Genomic DNA, 17,737 nt, shown 5'->3' on the forward strand with positions numbered 1-17,737 from the left:
GGTGCTCTCTTTGATCAGTGTGATAATGATCACAATACACATGGATGCTCTAAACAAATCCTTTACTCGTATCAGATTCTTCTAGGATGGATGTTAATGTTGCTTTTTGCAGTTTTGCTCTTAAGTAAACTGGGAAAGCCATCAGGTTTTGTTTTAGCATTAGCAATGTTGATTTTATGTGGACTTTCCTATAATTTCCAGCCTGAGTCCATCCATGTATAAATTGTCTCTCTCTGAACACTGTCATTTCTCCCCTTTCACTTTTAATGGTAATACAGAGGAGAGTGAGTCACATTTCCAATTTGCAGTTGAAAAGTGTGTAACTGCCAAACAAAGAGTTCGAAGACTGCTGGTGAATTGATTATAGTGCTTAAGTTTGGAGGTTCGTTCAAGGCAATGTAAAAGAAACTGTTTTTGAGAACTTTTTCTTCAAAAGTACACACAGAAGGTGTCTTTTGTCTTGGCCCCGATGCTGGGGTGGAAGAGAGACAGTAGATGCAGACAGAGCAAGTATTGAATCATAAGGGGGCAGCAGATCCTCTCTGGGTCTGAGAGGTGAAAGACTATGAATGGGCAGGGTACTAAAAAGAGTTTAATGAGAAAATACCAAAGGTTTCTATGATTCAGAGAGGGCCAAGCATTGGGGAAACAGAGGCTGACACCAACCGGTGATGGAGAATGAGATCCCTGATACTCTCCACTGACTATTATTATTTTTTGGCAGATTCCCTATTATTCCCTATAACGAATGATCCCCAAGTATAGGATTTTGAAACAATGGGAATTTCCTTTATGATTTTCTTCTTACTGAAATCATTCTTTATAATGGTAGAAATGACTTTTTAAACATAGCTAAAATGTTTCTTAAGATAATAATAGCATCAGAGTGAATGGTTTAATACCGTTTGTTATGATATTCTTCTAATATAGTTTTTCTTTCCACTGTCTGCAGAATTTCCCATGTCCTACTTTGCAATGTAACCCAAAGGGTATCATTCTGGTTTGTGGTTACAGACCCTTCGAAAAATCACACCCTTCCTGCTGTTGAGGTGCAAACAGCCATAAGGTAATCACCCTTAAATATGCCTTCTATTGGTCGATCAACTTGCTGATTAATTCAACTGTTTTTAAAAATAGATATTGTAGAGTTTTGTCTGTTTCACACATGAATTATTTATTAAAATGTAAAAGATTTCATTTTGTTAGTCTCTGTTAAAGATGAGTATAGATCAGTAGTTCTCATCCAGGGGCAATTTTGCCTTCAAGGAGACATTTGGCACTATCTGGAGACATTTGGCAATGTCTGGAGACATTTTTATTGTCACAGCCGGAGGGGATGGTGGTACCACCAGCAATGAGTAAGCAGAAGTTAGGGACCCAATGGCTTACCTTTTTCAGTCAATATATAGTCTTTACTTTAAAAAGATAATTTTTTTTTAAAAAAGGTAAAATCATGACTCATGCAAACTAAACATTATTACTATCAAAAATTTTATTATCTCATTAGTTAATGAGGGCACTAGTAAGATGTTAAAACCTTTTTCAAGGAGACTTCGAGGAACCACCCATATATAGAAAGTGAGGAATGGTAAAATGCATCTACAGAAAGATGCATCAGTCTATTTTTCAGGCAGTAACCAATTATGTTCCACTAGACACAGTTCATTTGATTTTCTATGGACAAGAATCATTTATATTATGTTAGTTTTCAAGAACTTATGGATTTGCAAAATAGCTCAAAGACCATAAGAGATGGAAATTGCCTAGAACAGTGCTCTCAGCAGGACAATCAGGAAAAAGTCCAGTACTCTGTTGTGCCCATTTCAAGTATTTTACTATTTTTCCTGACTTCCCGACAGGTTTTTTTGTTTTTTTGTTTTTTTTAAGATGGAGTCTTGCTCTGTCGCCCAGGCTGGAGTGCAGTGGCCGGATCTCAACTCACTGCAAGCTCCACCTCCCAGGTTTACGCCATTCTCCTGCCTCAGCCTCCCGAGTAGCTGGGACTACAGGCACCCACCACCTCGCCCGGCTAGTTTTTTTTTTTTTGTATTTTTTAGTAGAGATGGGGTTTCACTGGGTTAGGCAGGATGGTCTCGATCTCCTGACCTCGTGATCCGCCCGTCTTGGCCTCCCAAAGTGCTGGGATTACAGGCTTGAGCCACCGCGCCCGGCCTACTTCCTGACAGTTTTACTCCTTCCCTCCTTATGATCGTAAGAAACTCAAAAGTGAAATGAATTCATGACTTTCAAGAATTAATAGGATGCAACTTGTATTTCTTTCAATTACTGTGCATTTAGTATGTGTCAAAACTTCAAATACCACATTTGATTGATGTTGGGGAAAGGTCTACTCAAAAAATGAGCTCAGGAAATAAACTAGAACAAAACAAAGTAGCTCTCCCCGCAAAAGACTTACAAGTTACTGAAATACGTATTATTATTTTTACCAAGGATAAATACCTACTGGAATAACTCATTAGCTCTCTGTAAAATGTTAACACTTAAGATAATGAGTATATAATCAAATGTCAAAGGTTTTTGTGAACATCATCTGTTTCTTTTGCTGAAGCAAAGGCACTGAGGATTTATACCAATGGGAAATGATTGAATCTTCCCTAACAAGAAACTTTGAACTAAATTGCTTCTTCACTTTTGCCACTAAAAATACTGTTAAGACTCTCACCACTTAGGGAGTAAGAATTAAAAATATCATACTTCATGTGAAAAAAGATTTTATTCATGTCTTGTGATCTGTGAGGGCTACAAGGAAAATGAAGACACTGGGTTAAACCAGGCCTTCAGTTGATAGGAGAAGGAAGAGTGAGTGCTTAGGGTGAAGGTCCAGGAAGTATTAATACATGAATATGTTCACAACAAAATGTCTGTTTCAAGGGTCCTAGCAAGAGAATCTGTTTAGGAGGTGGGGATAGCCAACAGAATGAGAATTTATGTTAGGGAATTAGTAGGGCACATCAGGATTGGATGAAAATAAAGGAAACTATACTACAAAGGAAGGATAGAGTGAAAAAAGGAGATGGTGTTTAGATAGCAAATAATAGGAATTTCAAGGCTGAAGAATCTAAGTGATTGGGCAAAATAATACTAGTTCCACCTAATATTTGCATACCACTTTTTGGTTCACAAGGAATGTTCTTATGCATCTGTGGCATTTAATAATGACACCAACAATTTTTTTGTTTTCTTTTTAAGAGACAGAGTCTGGCTTTGTTGCCCAGGCTAGAGTGCAGTAGCATGATAGTAGCTCACGCAGCCTTGAACTCCTGGGGTTCAAGTGATCCTCTTGTCTCAGCCTCCTAAGTAGCTGGGACTAGGGAGATGTGCCACTATGCCTCGCTAATTTAAATTTTTTTTTTTTTTTGTAGAGACAGGGTCTCGCTATGTTGTCCAGGCTGCCCTTGAACTGGCCTCAGGCAATCCTCCTGTCTCAGACTCCCAAAGTGCTGGGATTACAGGCATGAGCCACTGCACCCAACCAACACCAATAATTTTTGAGTAATTATTATTATCTTTCCTTTATAAATGAAGAAACTGAGGCTCAGGGAGATTAATTTATTTGTGAAGGCCACCATGCTAGAAAGAGAAAGAGTGAGGACTTGAACCTAGGCATGCTGCCACCACATCCAGTGATTTTTCCTGTTTTCCAGAGTACACAAAGAACTAAAACAGACATCTCAGAATTGGTTGGTCATTTTACACAAAGTGCATGGGGTAAAGGTCCAGGAAGTACATGAATTTGTTCACAAAATGTCTATTTCAAAGGTCCTAGCAGGATAAACTATTTAGGAAGTGGGAATAGCCAACAGAATGAGAATTACAGAATTCTCATTTCAAGTAAAATAGTTGAAATGGGCAAAACAGAGTACTGGACTTTTTACCAATACAGAGTATTCATGGTATGAGGTAAAGAAGTGACCAACTAATTCCAAGATGTCTGTTTTAGTACTTTTGTGAGGGCCTGGCTTAATTCAACACCACTCTTGGCTGAAAGATATACATGATGCTTGATGCCAATTGGTGATTCCAGTGGTGTAGCAGATTTAATATGTACCTGAGCTAGAACTTCCAGTCGGTCTGCGAGGTGATAGAATGCATTCCAAGCCTAGAGTAAGCAAGTAACAAAGGGTTAACCAACTAGGAAGTTAGAATGAGAATGCAGAGCAACTTTTCATTTTTCTCTGAGTTATATCTTAGCAGTGGGTTTCATTATTTTGTGGAAAAGTTTGTGCTCTCAGATGATCAATATTAGTTTATGACAAAATAAAATATTCCATTGTTGGATAAAAATCCCTTGTTGTAGATTGTCTGGCTAGGGTTCACTGTCACATCCATGAGTAATCATGCCTCAGCAGAGATATTTATTTACTAAAGGAGGTCTTTCCTGATAGCCTGGTGCTGGCCTGCAGAGATTCTCAAGCCATACTATCAGGCTGTAGACTTGAGCTGTCCAGTACCGTAGCCACCAGCCAAATGTGGTTATTAAGCACCTGAAATGTGACTAATCCAAAGTTAGGTGTGCTCACAGTGTAAAACATAAACCAAATTTCAAAGACATTGTACAAAATAAAATGTGGAGCCCCAGCCTGAGCAATATAGCGAGACCCTGTCTACACACACACACACACACACACACACACACACAGAGCCAGGTGTGATGGCACACACCTGTAGTCCTAGCTACTCGGGAGGTTGATGCAGGAGGATTGCTTGAGCCCAGGAGTTTGAGGCTGCAAAGAGCCATGAGTGTTCCTGTCTCAAAAAACAAACAAACAAACAAAATGCAAAGTCAACTTGATACTGATTACATGTTGAAATTATATTTTTTTGGATATATTGGACAAAAAATACATTGTTAAAATTAGTTTCATCTGTTTATTTTAGTGCAGCTACTAGAAACTTTTAAGTCACATGAAGCTCACATTATATTTCTGTTTTCCAAGGCTGCTCTAGAGGTAGACAAAGGCAGCTTGTGTAATATAAATTCAGTAAAGGTCATAAAATATCTCCAAGGACTCTCCAGTTTACAGTTAGAAATTCACTTATTTGGTTTCAATTAAATAAGTCTTTGCTACCAACCTCTCCTTAACTGCCACCACCACTAAAAATGCAGATATTTCCTAGGAAAAGTAACAATTTTCCAGGCTTTTGAACTCCTAAATCATTACTTGTCTTTAGTCCTATGGAACTACTTGCAGTTTGCTGAACAAGTCTTACTTTACCCTGTCTCCATTCCTGTGCTCACTACATACTTTGGTCTATAAACTCCTCCTTGTCCCTCAAAACGAGCTCAAAAATGGCCTCCAGAGCAAAGCAGCTCTGACTTCTCACAGTGGTGTACTTGGCCCTTCCCTCTGCTCACACTGTGCCCGTATTTGCCTCTTTCACAGAACATTTTGCACTGCACCGTGGTTGTGGATCTACTAATCTGTCACCTTCTAGACCGTAAGCTCCTTGATATTTTAATTTCACATTGTATCTCCAGCATCTAGCATAGTATTTGATATTTAGTAAGTTTTTGGCAAATGCTTGTTGAATTAATGAAAAAAAAGATCAAGATCAAGTTGAGGAATTTGAAGCCACTCCTGGTTCATGTTTTCTTTTTAGCTTCTGGTTTTCTTTACTTCTCCTATTCATCACCCATATTTTACATGTAATTTTACTTTTGGGGGCTGTGATATTTATGTAAGCCACCTTAAATAGAGCTTTGTCATTCTAATCTAGATGCTACTCACACAGGACAGGTGAAACCCAAACTGGGGCTTAGCCCATGAGGATTTGGGGCTTAGCCCATGAGGATTCTGGGCTTTGCCCAGGAAGGAATCCAAGAGAGAGCCAGAAGTAGAAGAAAACAACTTTATTGAAGAGGCAGTATTACAGCTCCAGTGATGTTACTGCTCTGTGACTGCTTCTGCAGAGCAGGACTACCCTGTAGGCAGAGACTGGCAGCTCAGGGCAATTTTGCAGTCATATTTATACCCACTTTTAATTACATGTAGATTAAGGAGCAGTTTGTGCAGAAATTTATAGGGAAGGGTAATAACTTTGGGGTCATCACGTCATTGCCATGGAAAGGGGTGGTAACTCCCAGGTGTTGCCATGGCAATGGTAAACTGACTTGGCACACTGGTGGGCGTGTCTGATGGAAAGCTGCTTCCCCCCACCCCCCAGCTCTGTTTCAGTTCATCCTCAATTTGGTCCAGGGTCAGAGCCCTACCTCCAGAGACGAATCCCTCCTCCTACCTTACTACCTCTCAGGAAGTAAAACATGGTGGACAGAGCTCAAAGCTCAGGACTTCGGGACATTCACAACAATGGGGGCAGCAGTGGATACATGGGCATCCCTCTGGCAGCTAGCGTTGTAACTTAAGAGAAACGGTGGCATGATTGCCCTCAGCAAACTTTCCAGTCAACTTGAAGTCTCCTGCCAAGAGGATGCTTTGTTTATAGAGATGTTTATAATCATGGAGAAACAGGTTTGTACTTTGTCTTAATAGTTTTTTTTTCTGTCTTATTTTGTTTATTTTTAATTATCATTGCATTTTAGAATGAACAAGAACCGGATCAACGGTGCTTTCTTTCTAAATGACCAAACTCTGGAATTTTTGAAAATCCCTTCCACACTTGCACCACCCATGGACCCATCTGTGCCCATCTGGATTATTATATTTGGTGTGATATTTTGCATCGTCATAGTTGCAATTACACTACTGATTTTATCAGGGATCCGGCAACGTAGAAGGTAAGATATTTAAAAGGAGTGATTGAAGGAGCATTTTCTTATTTCCTTATGACTTGGACAAATCAGGAGAAGATTTTCCTCTGGCTGAAGATGATGCCTTAAATTTGAAACTTTGAAAAAATTGGTGATTTTCAAAAATATCACTTATGCTCTTGTCTTTAGATATATTTTAGAGTCCAATGTCCCTTACTTAACTAGGCTCCTTCCACGACTACCTTTCCCTCTATTCTGTACAACATAAATGTTTCATATCCAGGCTTGATTTTAATATCTGTGGTGTGATTTTGTAAGCTGGGTATAAGGAGCTAAACAGACTTTTTGGGTAGGCAGAGTTAATCTTTGGTAGTCATCCACATCCAAATGCCAGCAGTTTCATAGTTCCATGCCTCCCTACCTTGGCTTACCTCTTGTTAGCCCAGTGCATGCGGACTACCATCTTGTCCCAGATGCTTTTGTACTGTTATACTTCCCTCCCTTTGATGGACACTCATCCCTTGTGTGCCTATGATATTGAATAGAGCTGTGTTGCTCGTGGCCTTTAAATCAACTCTCAGCACCAGAATCACCTGGAATACTCGTTTAACATGTAGGTTCCTTGGCCCTACTGCAAACCCACTAAATTAGAATCTCTGAAGGGATGCATTTTAATAAATACTCAGGTTATTCTAATTCATTGAGTTTGAGAGCTTTCAATTTAATAATTTATAGGTAGAGTTTCACTTCTTGAGTTCATTTACTTAGATTCTGGGGGCACTTGCAAACTGCAATGTCTAAATTATTGATACTGCTTCAAGAGGGAATTTAAGACCTGTGGGGAAGTTACTGAGGTAGTGGAGAAGAAGAGGAGACAGGATTTCTCAGCATGATTTTGTTAACCAGTACCTCTAATCCAGGGGGGAAGTGGGAAAAATCCTCAGCTTTTCACTAGACTTTAATGCTTGTAAACCTTTCTTTCTGATACTAAGGAAGAGGAATTCTGGTAAGTGGTAATTACAGTGACATGCATTTGAAAATAACGGGGACATGGTTTTTAAAAGTGTCGGTTCCTACATGGGACATGTGGGATGTGTTTGGCTAAGTATGTGTTTGACTAAATGCTTCTCTTGAAGTTTACTACTTTCCATATGTTTCACCTTAGTAACTAACAGAAGGTAATAATTTTAAATCTTGGGCTTTGTCATTTTATTCACAAATGATAAGTAAAACGCTATGAAATAAATATGGTTTGTGTCTAGTCCTCAAATTAAATTCAAAGATTAGGATCCAGTTACACTTACCTGATTTTCTTGATGATCTTGGCATGACATGTAATGTAAAGAGACTTGGTACACGATGTTCGTTTTGGTTTTTCTTTTGAAACTATTGAGAAATATTCTCATGCAATGCTTGAATACCTGTGTTTAATATTTTTGTTTTATATTAATCTTGAGATGCTGTGATTCTGTGTTCTAACAACTGTAACGTTAGTGAATTCACTCCATCTACTTGGTTTCTAATTTCCTCACTTGTACAATATAGTGTAGGAGTTAGAAGAATGGACTCTGGAGATAGATTGCTTAGACCCAATGTATTTATCTCTTAGATTCTGCCCTTGTATATAATCCGTTAACTGTATGGATATCAGGAAGCACAATAAGTCAGGGAAACTGAGCTTAGGAGAATATAATTTGTGGTGCTAGAGTCAAGCTGGTCAAGTTTATCTTTACTGTTTGCGAATAGATAACTTTTCTAGAGTGACAGTGAGGCATACTGGAAATAATTAACTTGGTGGGATAAAAAGAGTTAATACATAGAGTGCTTAGAGTGGTATCTGGCACACAGTGAGTGCTCAGTAAGTGTTAGCTGTTACTGTTATTTTATGATCTTGCCATTTGCTGGTCTTTCAGCTAGTTTGTGCTGGGATTAGCTATCTCTTTCCTTCTGAGCAGATTCTGCAGTAATATAATAATTGAGTGTGTAGCATCATAATTTGTTGCCTGGGAGAAGTGAAGCTGTTGTCACAAACTTGCCTTCACAAATTTATTTCATGTTCAAACTGGGAAAGCAGATGGACAAATCTCTTGTGTAAACCGGGAGAGCGTCGATAATTAGCAAATATAATCAGGAAAATTATGACAACCTTCTGAAGATAAATTGTTTGTTGTGTTTTAAGTTTGACACAATTTGTGGTGGGTTTCTCCTGGACAAAATGTTCTTTCAAATGTGAGGAGAGGGTGCAGTCTGAAGTGGGGAGAGCCCTGAAAATTGCAGTGAAAGCCCTTTCTAATCATAGAAAAGATAGGAGTTGCCCCCAAAACCTTTAGTTTCGAGGAAGACGGTCAAAGGAATGTTCAACAATCTAACCCATACATTAGGTAATAATGAACATAGTTTTTGTGGTACAGAATCTTTTTTTTTTTTTTTAATTACACTTTAAGTTCTAGGGTACATGTGCGTAACGTGCAGGTTTGTTACATATGTATACTTGTGCCATGTTGGTGTGCTGCACCCATTAACTCGTCAGCGCCCATCAACTCATCATTTACATCAGGTAAAACTCAGAATGCAATCCTTCCCCCCTCTCCCCTCCCCATAATAGGCCCCGGTGTGTGATGTTCCCCTTCCTGAGTCCAAGTGATCTCATTGTTCAGTTCCCACCTATGAGTGAGAACATGTGGTGTTTGGTTTTCTGTTCTTGCGATAGTGTGCTGAGAATGATGGTTTCTAGCTGCATCCATGTCCCTACAAAGGACACAAACTCATCCTTTTTTTATGGCTGCATAGTATTCCATGGTGTATATGTGTGTGGTACAGAATCTTAAACTTAGAAGACCTGGAAGGACCATGGGATTATCTAAGTCACCATTCTGCTTCTATGGAGAAGAGTGCCAGAGTCATCTAACACACATATATATATTTAAACTTACTATTGAGGAAATTTCTCAGCAAAGCTTTAGCAATTCTGTTATCTTTGCCAATAACGCCATTATATTAGTTATTCAGGGACACTGAGTGGCAAGTGCAACCAATGGAGCCCAGACTAGGTAAACTCAAATACCAGCTATTCCCTTTACCTACATAATCTTAGTTGAGTCACCTGATTTCCAGGGATCTCAGTTTCTCCCTCTGCAACGGGAGATGATGTTTCACAGGGCTTTCATGAGGATTGACTGACATAAATGTGTATAAAGTACCTAGGATATAGTGTGCAGTAAATAAACAGTAATTATTATTATCCAAGATCAGCTTAACCTATTGCTATGATTAAGAGGTGCTGGGAAAGGATCTCTTTTCCACCAAGATATTGTGGAAAATATCTTGGTATTTTCCATCATACTGTAGAAACTTCTCCAATTCACCAACTCATTGCTTGGATTTTATTAAATGCTTGTTTTATTTTATTAAGGTGTTGTTAACAAATAAAAGTTGTATACATTTATGGTATATAAGGTGATGTTTTGATATATGTATATATTATGAAATGGCTAAATCAAATAATTAACATATTCATCACTTCACATACTTATTTTAGGGGAGGAGATCCCATACTTAATTTAGGGGGCAAGCATTTAAGATCTACTCTCTTAGCAATTTTCAAGTATGCAGTACATAATTATTAACTGTAGTCATCATGCTGTACAGTAGATTGCCCAAACTTATTCGTTTTGTCTAAGAGAAACTTTGTGTCTTTGACCAACATCTCCCCCCACCCACGCCAGCTCCTGGCAACCACCATTCTACTCTCTGCTTGTATAAATTCAACTTTTTTAGATTCTACAAATAAATGAGACCATGTGACATTTGTCTTTCTGTGCCTGGCTTACCTCATTTAGCATACCGTTCTTCAGGTTCATCCGTATTGTCACAAATGTCAGGATTTCCTTCTTTTTGAAGGCTGAATAGTATTTCATCGTACCACATTTTCTTTATCCATTCATTCATTGATGGACACTTAGGTTGATTCCATACCTTGGCTGTTGTGAATAGTGCTGGGTTGAATGTAAAAGTGCAGAAATTTCTTTGATATAATGGTTTCAATTCTTTTGGGTATATACTCAGAGTGGGATTGCTGGATCATATGGTAGTTTATTTTTTATTTTTTGAGGAACTTCCATACTGTTTTCCATAATGGCTGTACTAATTTACATTCCCTGCAGTGGTGTACCAGGGTTCCCTTTCCTCCACATCCTCACCAACGCTTGCTATGTTTTGTCTTTTTGATAATAGGTATTTTAACAGGTATGAGGTGGTATCTTATTGTGGTTTTGATTTGCATTTCCCTGGTGATAGTGGTATTGAGCATTCTTTCATGTACCTGTTGGCCATTTGTATGTCTTCTTTTGAAAATTTTCTATTCACATCCTTGCCCATTTTTAAATTGGGTTATTTGTTTTCTTCTTATTGAGTTGTTTGAGTTTCTTATGTATTTTTGGATATTAACTCCTTTGCTGTGCAGAAACGTTTTATTTTGATGTAAATTCCATTTGTCTATTTTTGAATTTGTTTTTGTGCTTTTGGGGTCATTACCCAGACCAATGTCATGGAGCTTTTCTCCTATGTTTTCTTCTAGTAGTTTTACAGTTTCAGGTCTTATGTTTAATTCTTTAATCTATTTTGAGTTGATTTTTGTATTTGGCGTGAGACAACAATCCAGTTTCATTCTTTTGCATCTAGATATCCAGTTTTCCTAACACCTTTTATTGAAGAGATTGTTCTTTCCTTATTGTGTGTTCTTGCCACCTTTGTTGAAGATCTGCTGGCCATAAATGCATGGATTTATTTCTATCCTTGCTGTTCTGTTCCATTGGTCTATGTGTCTGTTTTGATGCCACTACCATGCTGAATAAACACTTTTTAAAAATGCAAGTAATCCTATGAGGTCTACTGGTCACCACAATAGTGGTGAATTGGTTAACCAGCTCTCTATCTAAAAAATACCCTGATTTGTAGCATTTGCCAGTTTCCCATCAAGGCTGAAAAATTCTGAATAAATACTCTGATTTGTAGCATTTGCCAATTTCCCATCAAGGCTGAAAAATTCTGAATATTTAGCAATCAGCCCTTGAAAACCTGTACCAGCCAGATGTAGCACACTATTACAGCTGCCACCTCTTTGTGAAATACCTAGAAGAGGTTGCTTCTCTATTGCCCTCTAGTTGAGAATAGCAGTGTGTGGAAATGAGAGATTCGTTGAAGGAAAAAACTTGGAAAAGTGATTTTTAAAATTTGGGGCAACAATCAGGGAGCAGAACAAGTGGGAAGGCAACCAAGATGAACTGCATATACTTCACAATAATGTCTCTACTAGATTTAGTGTCTAGCCACAGCCTAGAAGTAGATATGTTAGTTATATGGTCAATTTTATTATGGTAGTGATAATAATGATGGTGATAGTGATAGTGATGGTGATGATGGTGATGGTGATGGTGATGAAGTTGATAATGTGATGTGTGTTTTAATAGAGCACTAAACTAAGACTCTTGGTTTTGGTTTCCAGTCTCAGGCTCTGGCATTTGTTAGCTGTGTCTTTGAGCAGGTCACATAAGGAAAATGATGACAATATTTTCTTAAATAGTGTAATGGTGAGAAGACAAAATCAGAGAATATACCTAGTAGTTTACATGCTAGAAAGTGCTATATCTATTAAAGTTACTAGCATGATCATAAAAAGCAGTTATAAAGTGCTAATTTTATATAACCTGGAACTTTGTGGTTTATAAGGAGAGTCATGGACACAGCACAATTTCAGATTTACATGTACATACTAGAATTGATATTGAATCCAGTATATAAATAGACTGTTATAATGTTAGACCTTAGTTGGATCTAAGATCACAACTGGGTCTTAGGAAGGGACCTTAACAATGATTCAAATCCAACCCTCCAGAAACCAGAGCCCAGATAAGTAAAAATATTTTATTGTTTTATTGACCATCCATTCTGTGATAGGAGCTATAGTATGTATTGTAGATGAGACAAACATAAATAACATGGATGGTCCTTGCCTAGAAGGAGATTATAATCTTATAGTAACAAAGCCAGGTCAAAGACTTAGGACATAGAACCCTAGCTAATGCTCCCAGCTGAGTAGAGTCATTAGTAAATTTGCTTGGTTTGTTTCTAGTTATACTTCTATTCCCATAAGGTCAATAGTAAATAAAAATGCATTTGGATTTTCACAAATCTTGTTTTTCACACAAGGGGATGTGGCTCAGTCAACACTTTTATATCCTGAAACTTCACATTCTTACAAAGTCTTAATTAAATGAATAGTCTTAAAAATAGAGCTGTAAATAAAATGAGAATGTCATAGCGAATATAGCAAGTGTTTTGCTTTGTTGTTCTTAAATATACATACCTGATAAAAATCTAATGTAAGTGTGTTGAGTAAAGCCTGGGGAGAGTAAATAGAGTTCTAGGTCAACTCCTTTCACCAATCTTGTTTCATTCTGAAAGACAAGTTACTCTGCATATTTGAGTGTCAGTTCCTTCATCTGAAAAACAGGGATGAGGCACGTAGTCGTGGTTGAGTGGTTAAAACAATGGATTTGAAAAACAGTGATAATAAAATATGCATAATATCGCAGTAAGAATTAAGTGAGATGGTGTATACAAAACGCCTAGTCTGATTTCTACCGTGTAATAAATACTTAATATTATCATTAGCATTATCATTGCTATTATATGGCACATGTAAAGCAACTTGCCTACAGTCACATGGTTAAAAAGTAATAGTAACAGGATTTAAAACCAGATAGGTTTGATTTCAAAGTCCATCAATCTCACTGTGCTACAGTGCCCCCTCAAATCATTCCAGTAACCCTATTTTCCCCCAGAATCATCCAGAGTGATTCTGAGGACAGTCTCAATTCCCCAGTAGTTGATTCTGTCCTGTTTGAAAATCATATTTGTCTGTCTTTTATTGTCTTTCTGGCTATGCTTGGATCTTGGCTCTTTAGCTTTATTTACTTATTTATTTATTGAGACAGAGTCTCGCTCTGTCACCCAGGCTGGAGTGCAGTGGCACGATTTTGGCTCACTGCAAGCTCCACCTCCCAGGTTCACGCCATCCTCCTGCCTTGGCCTCCCAAGTAGCTGGGACTACAGGCGCCCGCCACCACGCCTGGCTAATTTTTTTGTATTTTTAGTAGAGGCGGGGTTTCACCATGTCGGCCAGGATGGTCTCGATTTCCTGACCTTGTGATCTGCCCACCTCGGCCTCCCAAAGTGCTGGGATTACAGGCGTGAGCCACCACGCCTGGCCTCTTTAGCTCTATTTTTTTTTTTTTTTTAAACGGAGTCTTGCTTTCTTGCCCAGGCTGGAGTGCATTGGTGAGAACTCTGCTTACTGCAACCTCCACCTCCCGGGTTCAAGCAATTCTGTTGCCTCAGCCTCCCGAGTAGCTGGGACTACAGGCATGTGCCACTGCGCCTGGGTAATTTTTGTATTTTTAGTAGAGATGAGGTTTCACCATATTGGCCAGCCTGGCCTCGAACTCCTGACCTCAGGTGATCCGCCCATCTCAGCCTTCCAAAGTGCTGGGATTACAGGTGTGAGCCCCCATGCCCGGCGGTCAGCTCTATTTTGTTAGAAGGGAGACAGAAATACTCTTTCTGCTTTTGGCACCTTTACTTTATCTTAAAACAGAGCAAACCCTGTTCCTCAACATCCCCTAGCTCTGAGGGCCACACCTGATACTTCTTTTCTCCCCTCTTTTGCCCCTCTTCTCTCTATATTTATGAGATATATGAGAGATATTCACTCTCAGGGCTCCTAGGAGCTCGTTCCAGGTATTTTAATCAGTTTTTTCATCCTCTTCCTGAATCCCCTGACATTGCAGGAATAGCATAAGTAATTAACACTTGATTTTAGTTTTCAGGAAAAAGAACTCATGTTTTTAGCAGAACATCAAATCAGAATGATCCAGAAAGATAGTTAAGTTTTACTATTCTTAGTAAAAGCAACGCACAGGTAGTGAATCAGTTTATTACAGCAAACACTATGAAACGTGACAAAGTGATACATTACTGTTAGATAACCTTTGAGCTGCTTATCATGTCCACCAAGCAGCAAGTTCCTGACACTGCAATTTGTAAAGTCCAGCAATGCCAGGACTCTGCAACTGGATCTAAGGTTGTAAAAGAACAATATGCACCTAATTTGTCACTGACACAGCTCAGTTTGATAAATTTCCACAGCAATTCCCCTTGGAATCTTTTTGTTTGAGATATTGTTCTTCTTCTAAAGAAGAAAAACTTGTCCTCGTTTGTTTACATCTTCCTTTTTAGTTTTTCCCCATTTATTTGTGATGCCTGATGAATCATTTTTCCTTGTTGCTGGGAAGGGGGAAGCGAGATTCCTTGTAATGATCATGTATGTCTAGCTCTTTGTCATTTTTCTTCTGACTCCTTAAATACTTTTTTTATTAACTGAAGAAACTGGAAAATAGGCACCGGCAATCATTTCTAAGACTATTGTTGCATTGCCACCTACTTCAGAATGCTTGCTTTACTAAAATGTTTGTAATACAGGTTTCATACTTAATATATACAAATATCAGGGTAAAATTTTGCTGTCCACAATCTATTTATTGTTGTGGAAAATTATTCACTCCGAGCCCAGTGAGGAGTGATTTTGGGGGAATTTACATGAGATAGCCATTTTTAATGATAATTTATAGACATTTGCTACTTACAGTTTCATCTTTAGAAGAAACATTCCTCTCTCTTATAAAGCATTAAAATGGGGAGAGGGAGGATAAGTGTATATGGCATTTTTCCCTTTCATTGAATTCATTTTAGGACAAGAACTGTATCTCTTCCATACACATAGTAGACACTCAAAATGTAGCTGTTAGTGAATGTTGGATAGTATGAATGGAAGTGATGTGATTGATGGTTATAGAATGTCGATGTCCTTTGCTTTCTGGAGGATGTGGAAAGTGACAATACACCTATCTACAGGAAGAGGAACCAAAGTGTTTTAATCCTCTGGTGGGTAATTTCACCTGGGAGGATCCTCTCATCACATTAAAATCTATGTCCACCCCAACCCATGCTGATTGCTGATTGCTGATGCTTGGCATGGCCAGTGCTGTGTCTTCACCCCAAGGATGGAAAAATATAGCAGCCTGTCTTTCACTAAGTCTCTAGGACCACAACTCCTGACTTTCAACCCAGCATTGGGCCAGAAGTTTTATTAATAAATGTTTAAAATGTGGCATCTGCAATTCAGTGATTGCCTATTGTGTCTAATTGTGATATTTAATGGTGGCATATGCAATGATAAAATACTTTCAGATGATGACATTGGGATCTACAGAATGGGAATTCTACTTTATCTTTGTTTTAAATGAACAACTATTTGAAATTATTTAATAAACCATCAGCAAAGCCTAAAATACAAGAGATATAAGAAATTTCTTGTGTGTAAAATTCCCTTCCTTCCTTCCTTCCTTTCTTCCTGCCTGCCTGCCTTCCTTCCTTCCTTCCTTCTTTCCTTCCTTCCTTCCTTCCTTCCTTCCTTATTTCTTGTGGTAAAGCCCATTCAAGGTCTACCTAGGGCTACTGCGTGAGTAACTTTACCTACAACGTTAGTCCATACATACATACATCTAATTGTTCAGTCTACCATCTATCATCTGTCCATCCATCCATCCATCCATCTATCCATCCATCCATCCATCCAGTCAGCCAGCCAGCCATTAATTTATCATCTAGCCAACCAGCAATTGAACTACATTCATTGATTATTTTATACATCCACCCTTCATCATTTGTTCAGCCACCCACCCATCTTCTACCCATCCATATATTTATTATCCAGCCAGTCAGCCATTAATCTACTTTCATTGATTCATCCACCCATAGAGTTGAATGCCTACTCTGTGCTGAGTCCAGATCAGCTGTTTTGCAAAACATTTTTAAATTTGGATTTTTCTGATTAAGCTCCTCATTATGAGATTCAGGTCAAAACAAATTGGAAGGGGTGGGGCTGGAACACAGGAAAAACATATATGTGATTTACTCAGTGTATCACATCAGGACAGACTTGTCAGTTTTCTTCATTGTTGGAAATTTTCACTAGATTTCTCTTTTGGCAAAATACAAGTGTCTTTTTATAATTAATATTTTGCTTATGGGGGTGATATCTTGAGACCATGTGAATATCCTGTTCTCCAACCATCCCTCACATAATGGTTTAGTATCCATTGATAATCATCATCAGAATCAATTATTATTATAGTGGTGAGTTTCTGTTCCTATTACTCTTTCTATATTCGTTGGCATTCTTCTATAAAAAAAGGGCTTTCTCTTTTCTCCACTTTCTTCCACCATCTTCTTTAAAGCACATTCTCATGCAGGACTAATAAGAATTCCATCTCAGTCATCATTGGGGTACCTTCACCATCTCCTCACCTGTTAGAGACTCACGAAGGTCCTGAGGGACTCCCATAGTGGTGGGACTTTACCCTGGTCACCACTGCAGTGCCTAACATCTCAGCCAGATGATCTCTTCGTTTCTGCTATTTGGCATTTCCACAAATTCGTGGGACAAGAGAATCCTTTGCAAGTCCAGGAGCCTCATGCCTAACATCATTCCTCTATGGTGTCACCATGGAGTGGTGCTCCAGCATCCAACCTGTGATAAGCCTTAGGGAAACCCCTCCTTCTTTTGGTTGCCTAGAGGCACCCACCTCTCTTTTTTCTTTTACTGCATGATATCAAGCATAATTGTCTCATTGTTTTAGTCTTTCACAAAAGACAGGAAAACCCTTTGAATTTGAGTCTACAGTTTTCCACACTCCAAAGAAATATTACAGATCTGCATATTACTTGGGTTGGAGTGAGCAAGGTCTACAAAGGGTGAAACTATGAGAAACTCAAAAATTTATCCGGTCATATGGAATTTTTGGAGTGACCTGGAATTATAACTACAAGTTGTAAAGTAGTTAGGGAAAATGTGCTCTGAGTTCCGAAATTGTGACTTGCAAATTAACA

General features: G+C 38.5%; 1 protein-coding gene across 1 annotated transcript in view; it reads left to right on the forward strand.

The window, feature by feature from the left end:
• Nucleotides 1-17,737, forward strand: part of TMEM27 (transmembrane protein 27) — a 38,184-nt gene that overhangs the window by 19,038 nt on the left and 1,409 nt on the right. Inside the window, exons 4-5 of the mRNA XM_011995529.1 lie at nucleotides 953-1,066; nucleotides 6,563-6,757. Of these exons, the coding sequence (XP_011850919.1) occupies nucleotides 953-1,066; nucleotides 6,563-6,757 (309 nt within the window). The remainder of the gene's footprint in view (nucleotides 1-952; nucleotides 1,067-6,562; nucleotides 6,758-17,737) is intronic.

Source organism: Mandrillus leucophaeus, unplaced genomic scaffold (assembly GCF_000951045.1).
Source record: "Mandrillus leucophaeus isolate KB7577 unplaced genomic scaffold, Mleu.le_1.0 Scaffold490, whole genome shotgun sequence".
Lineage (NCBI taxonomy): Eukaryota > Metazoa > Chordata > Mammalia > Primates > Cercopithecidae > Mandrillus > Mandrillus leucophaeus.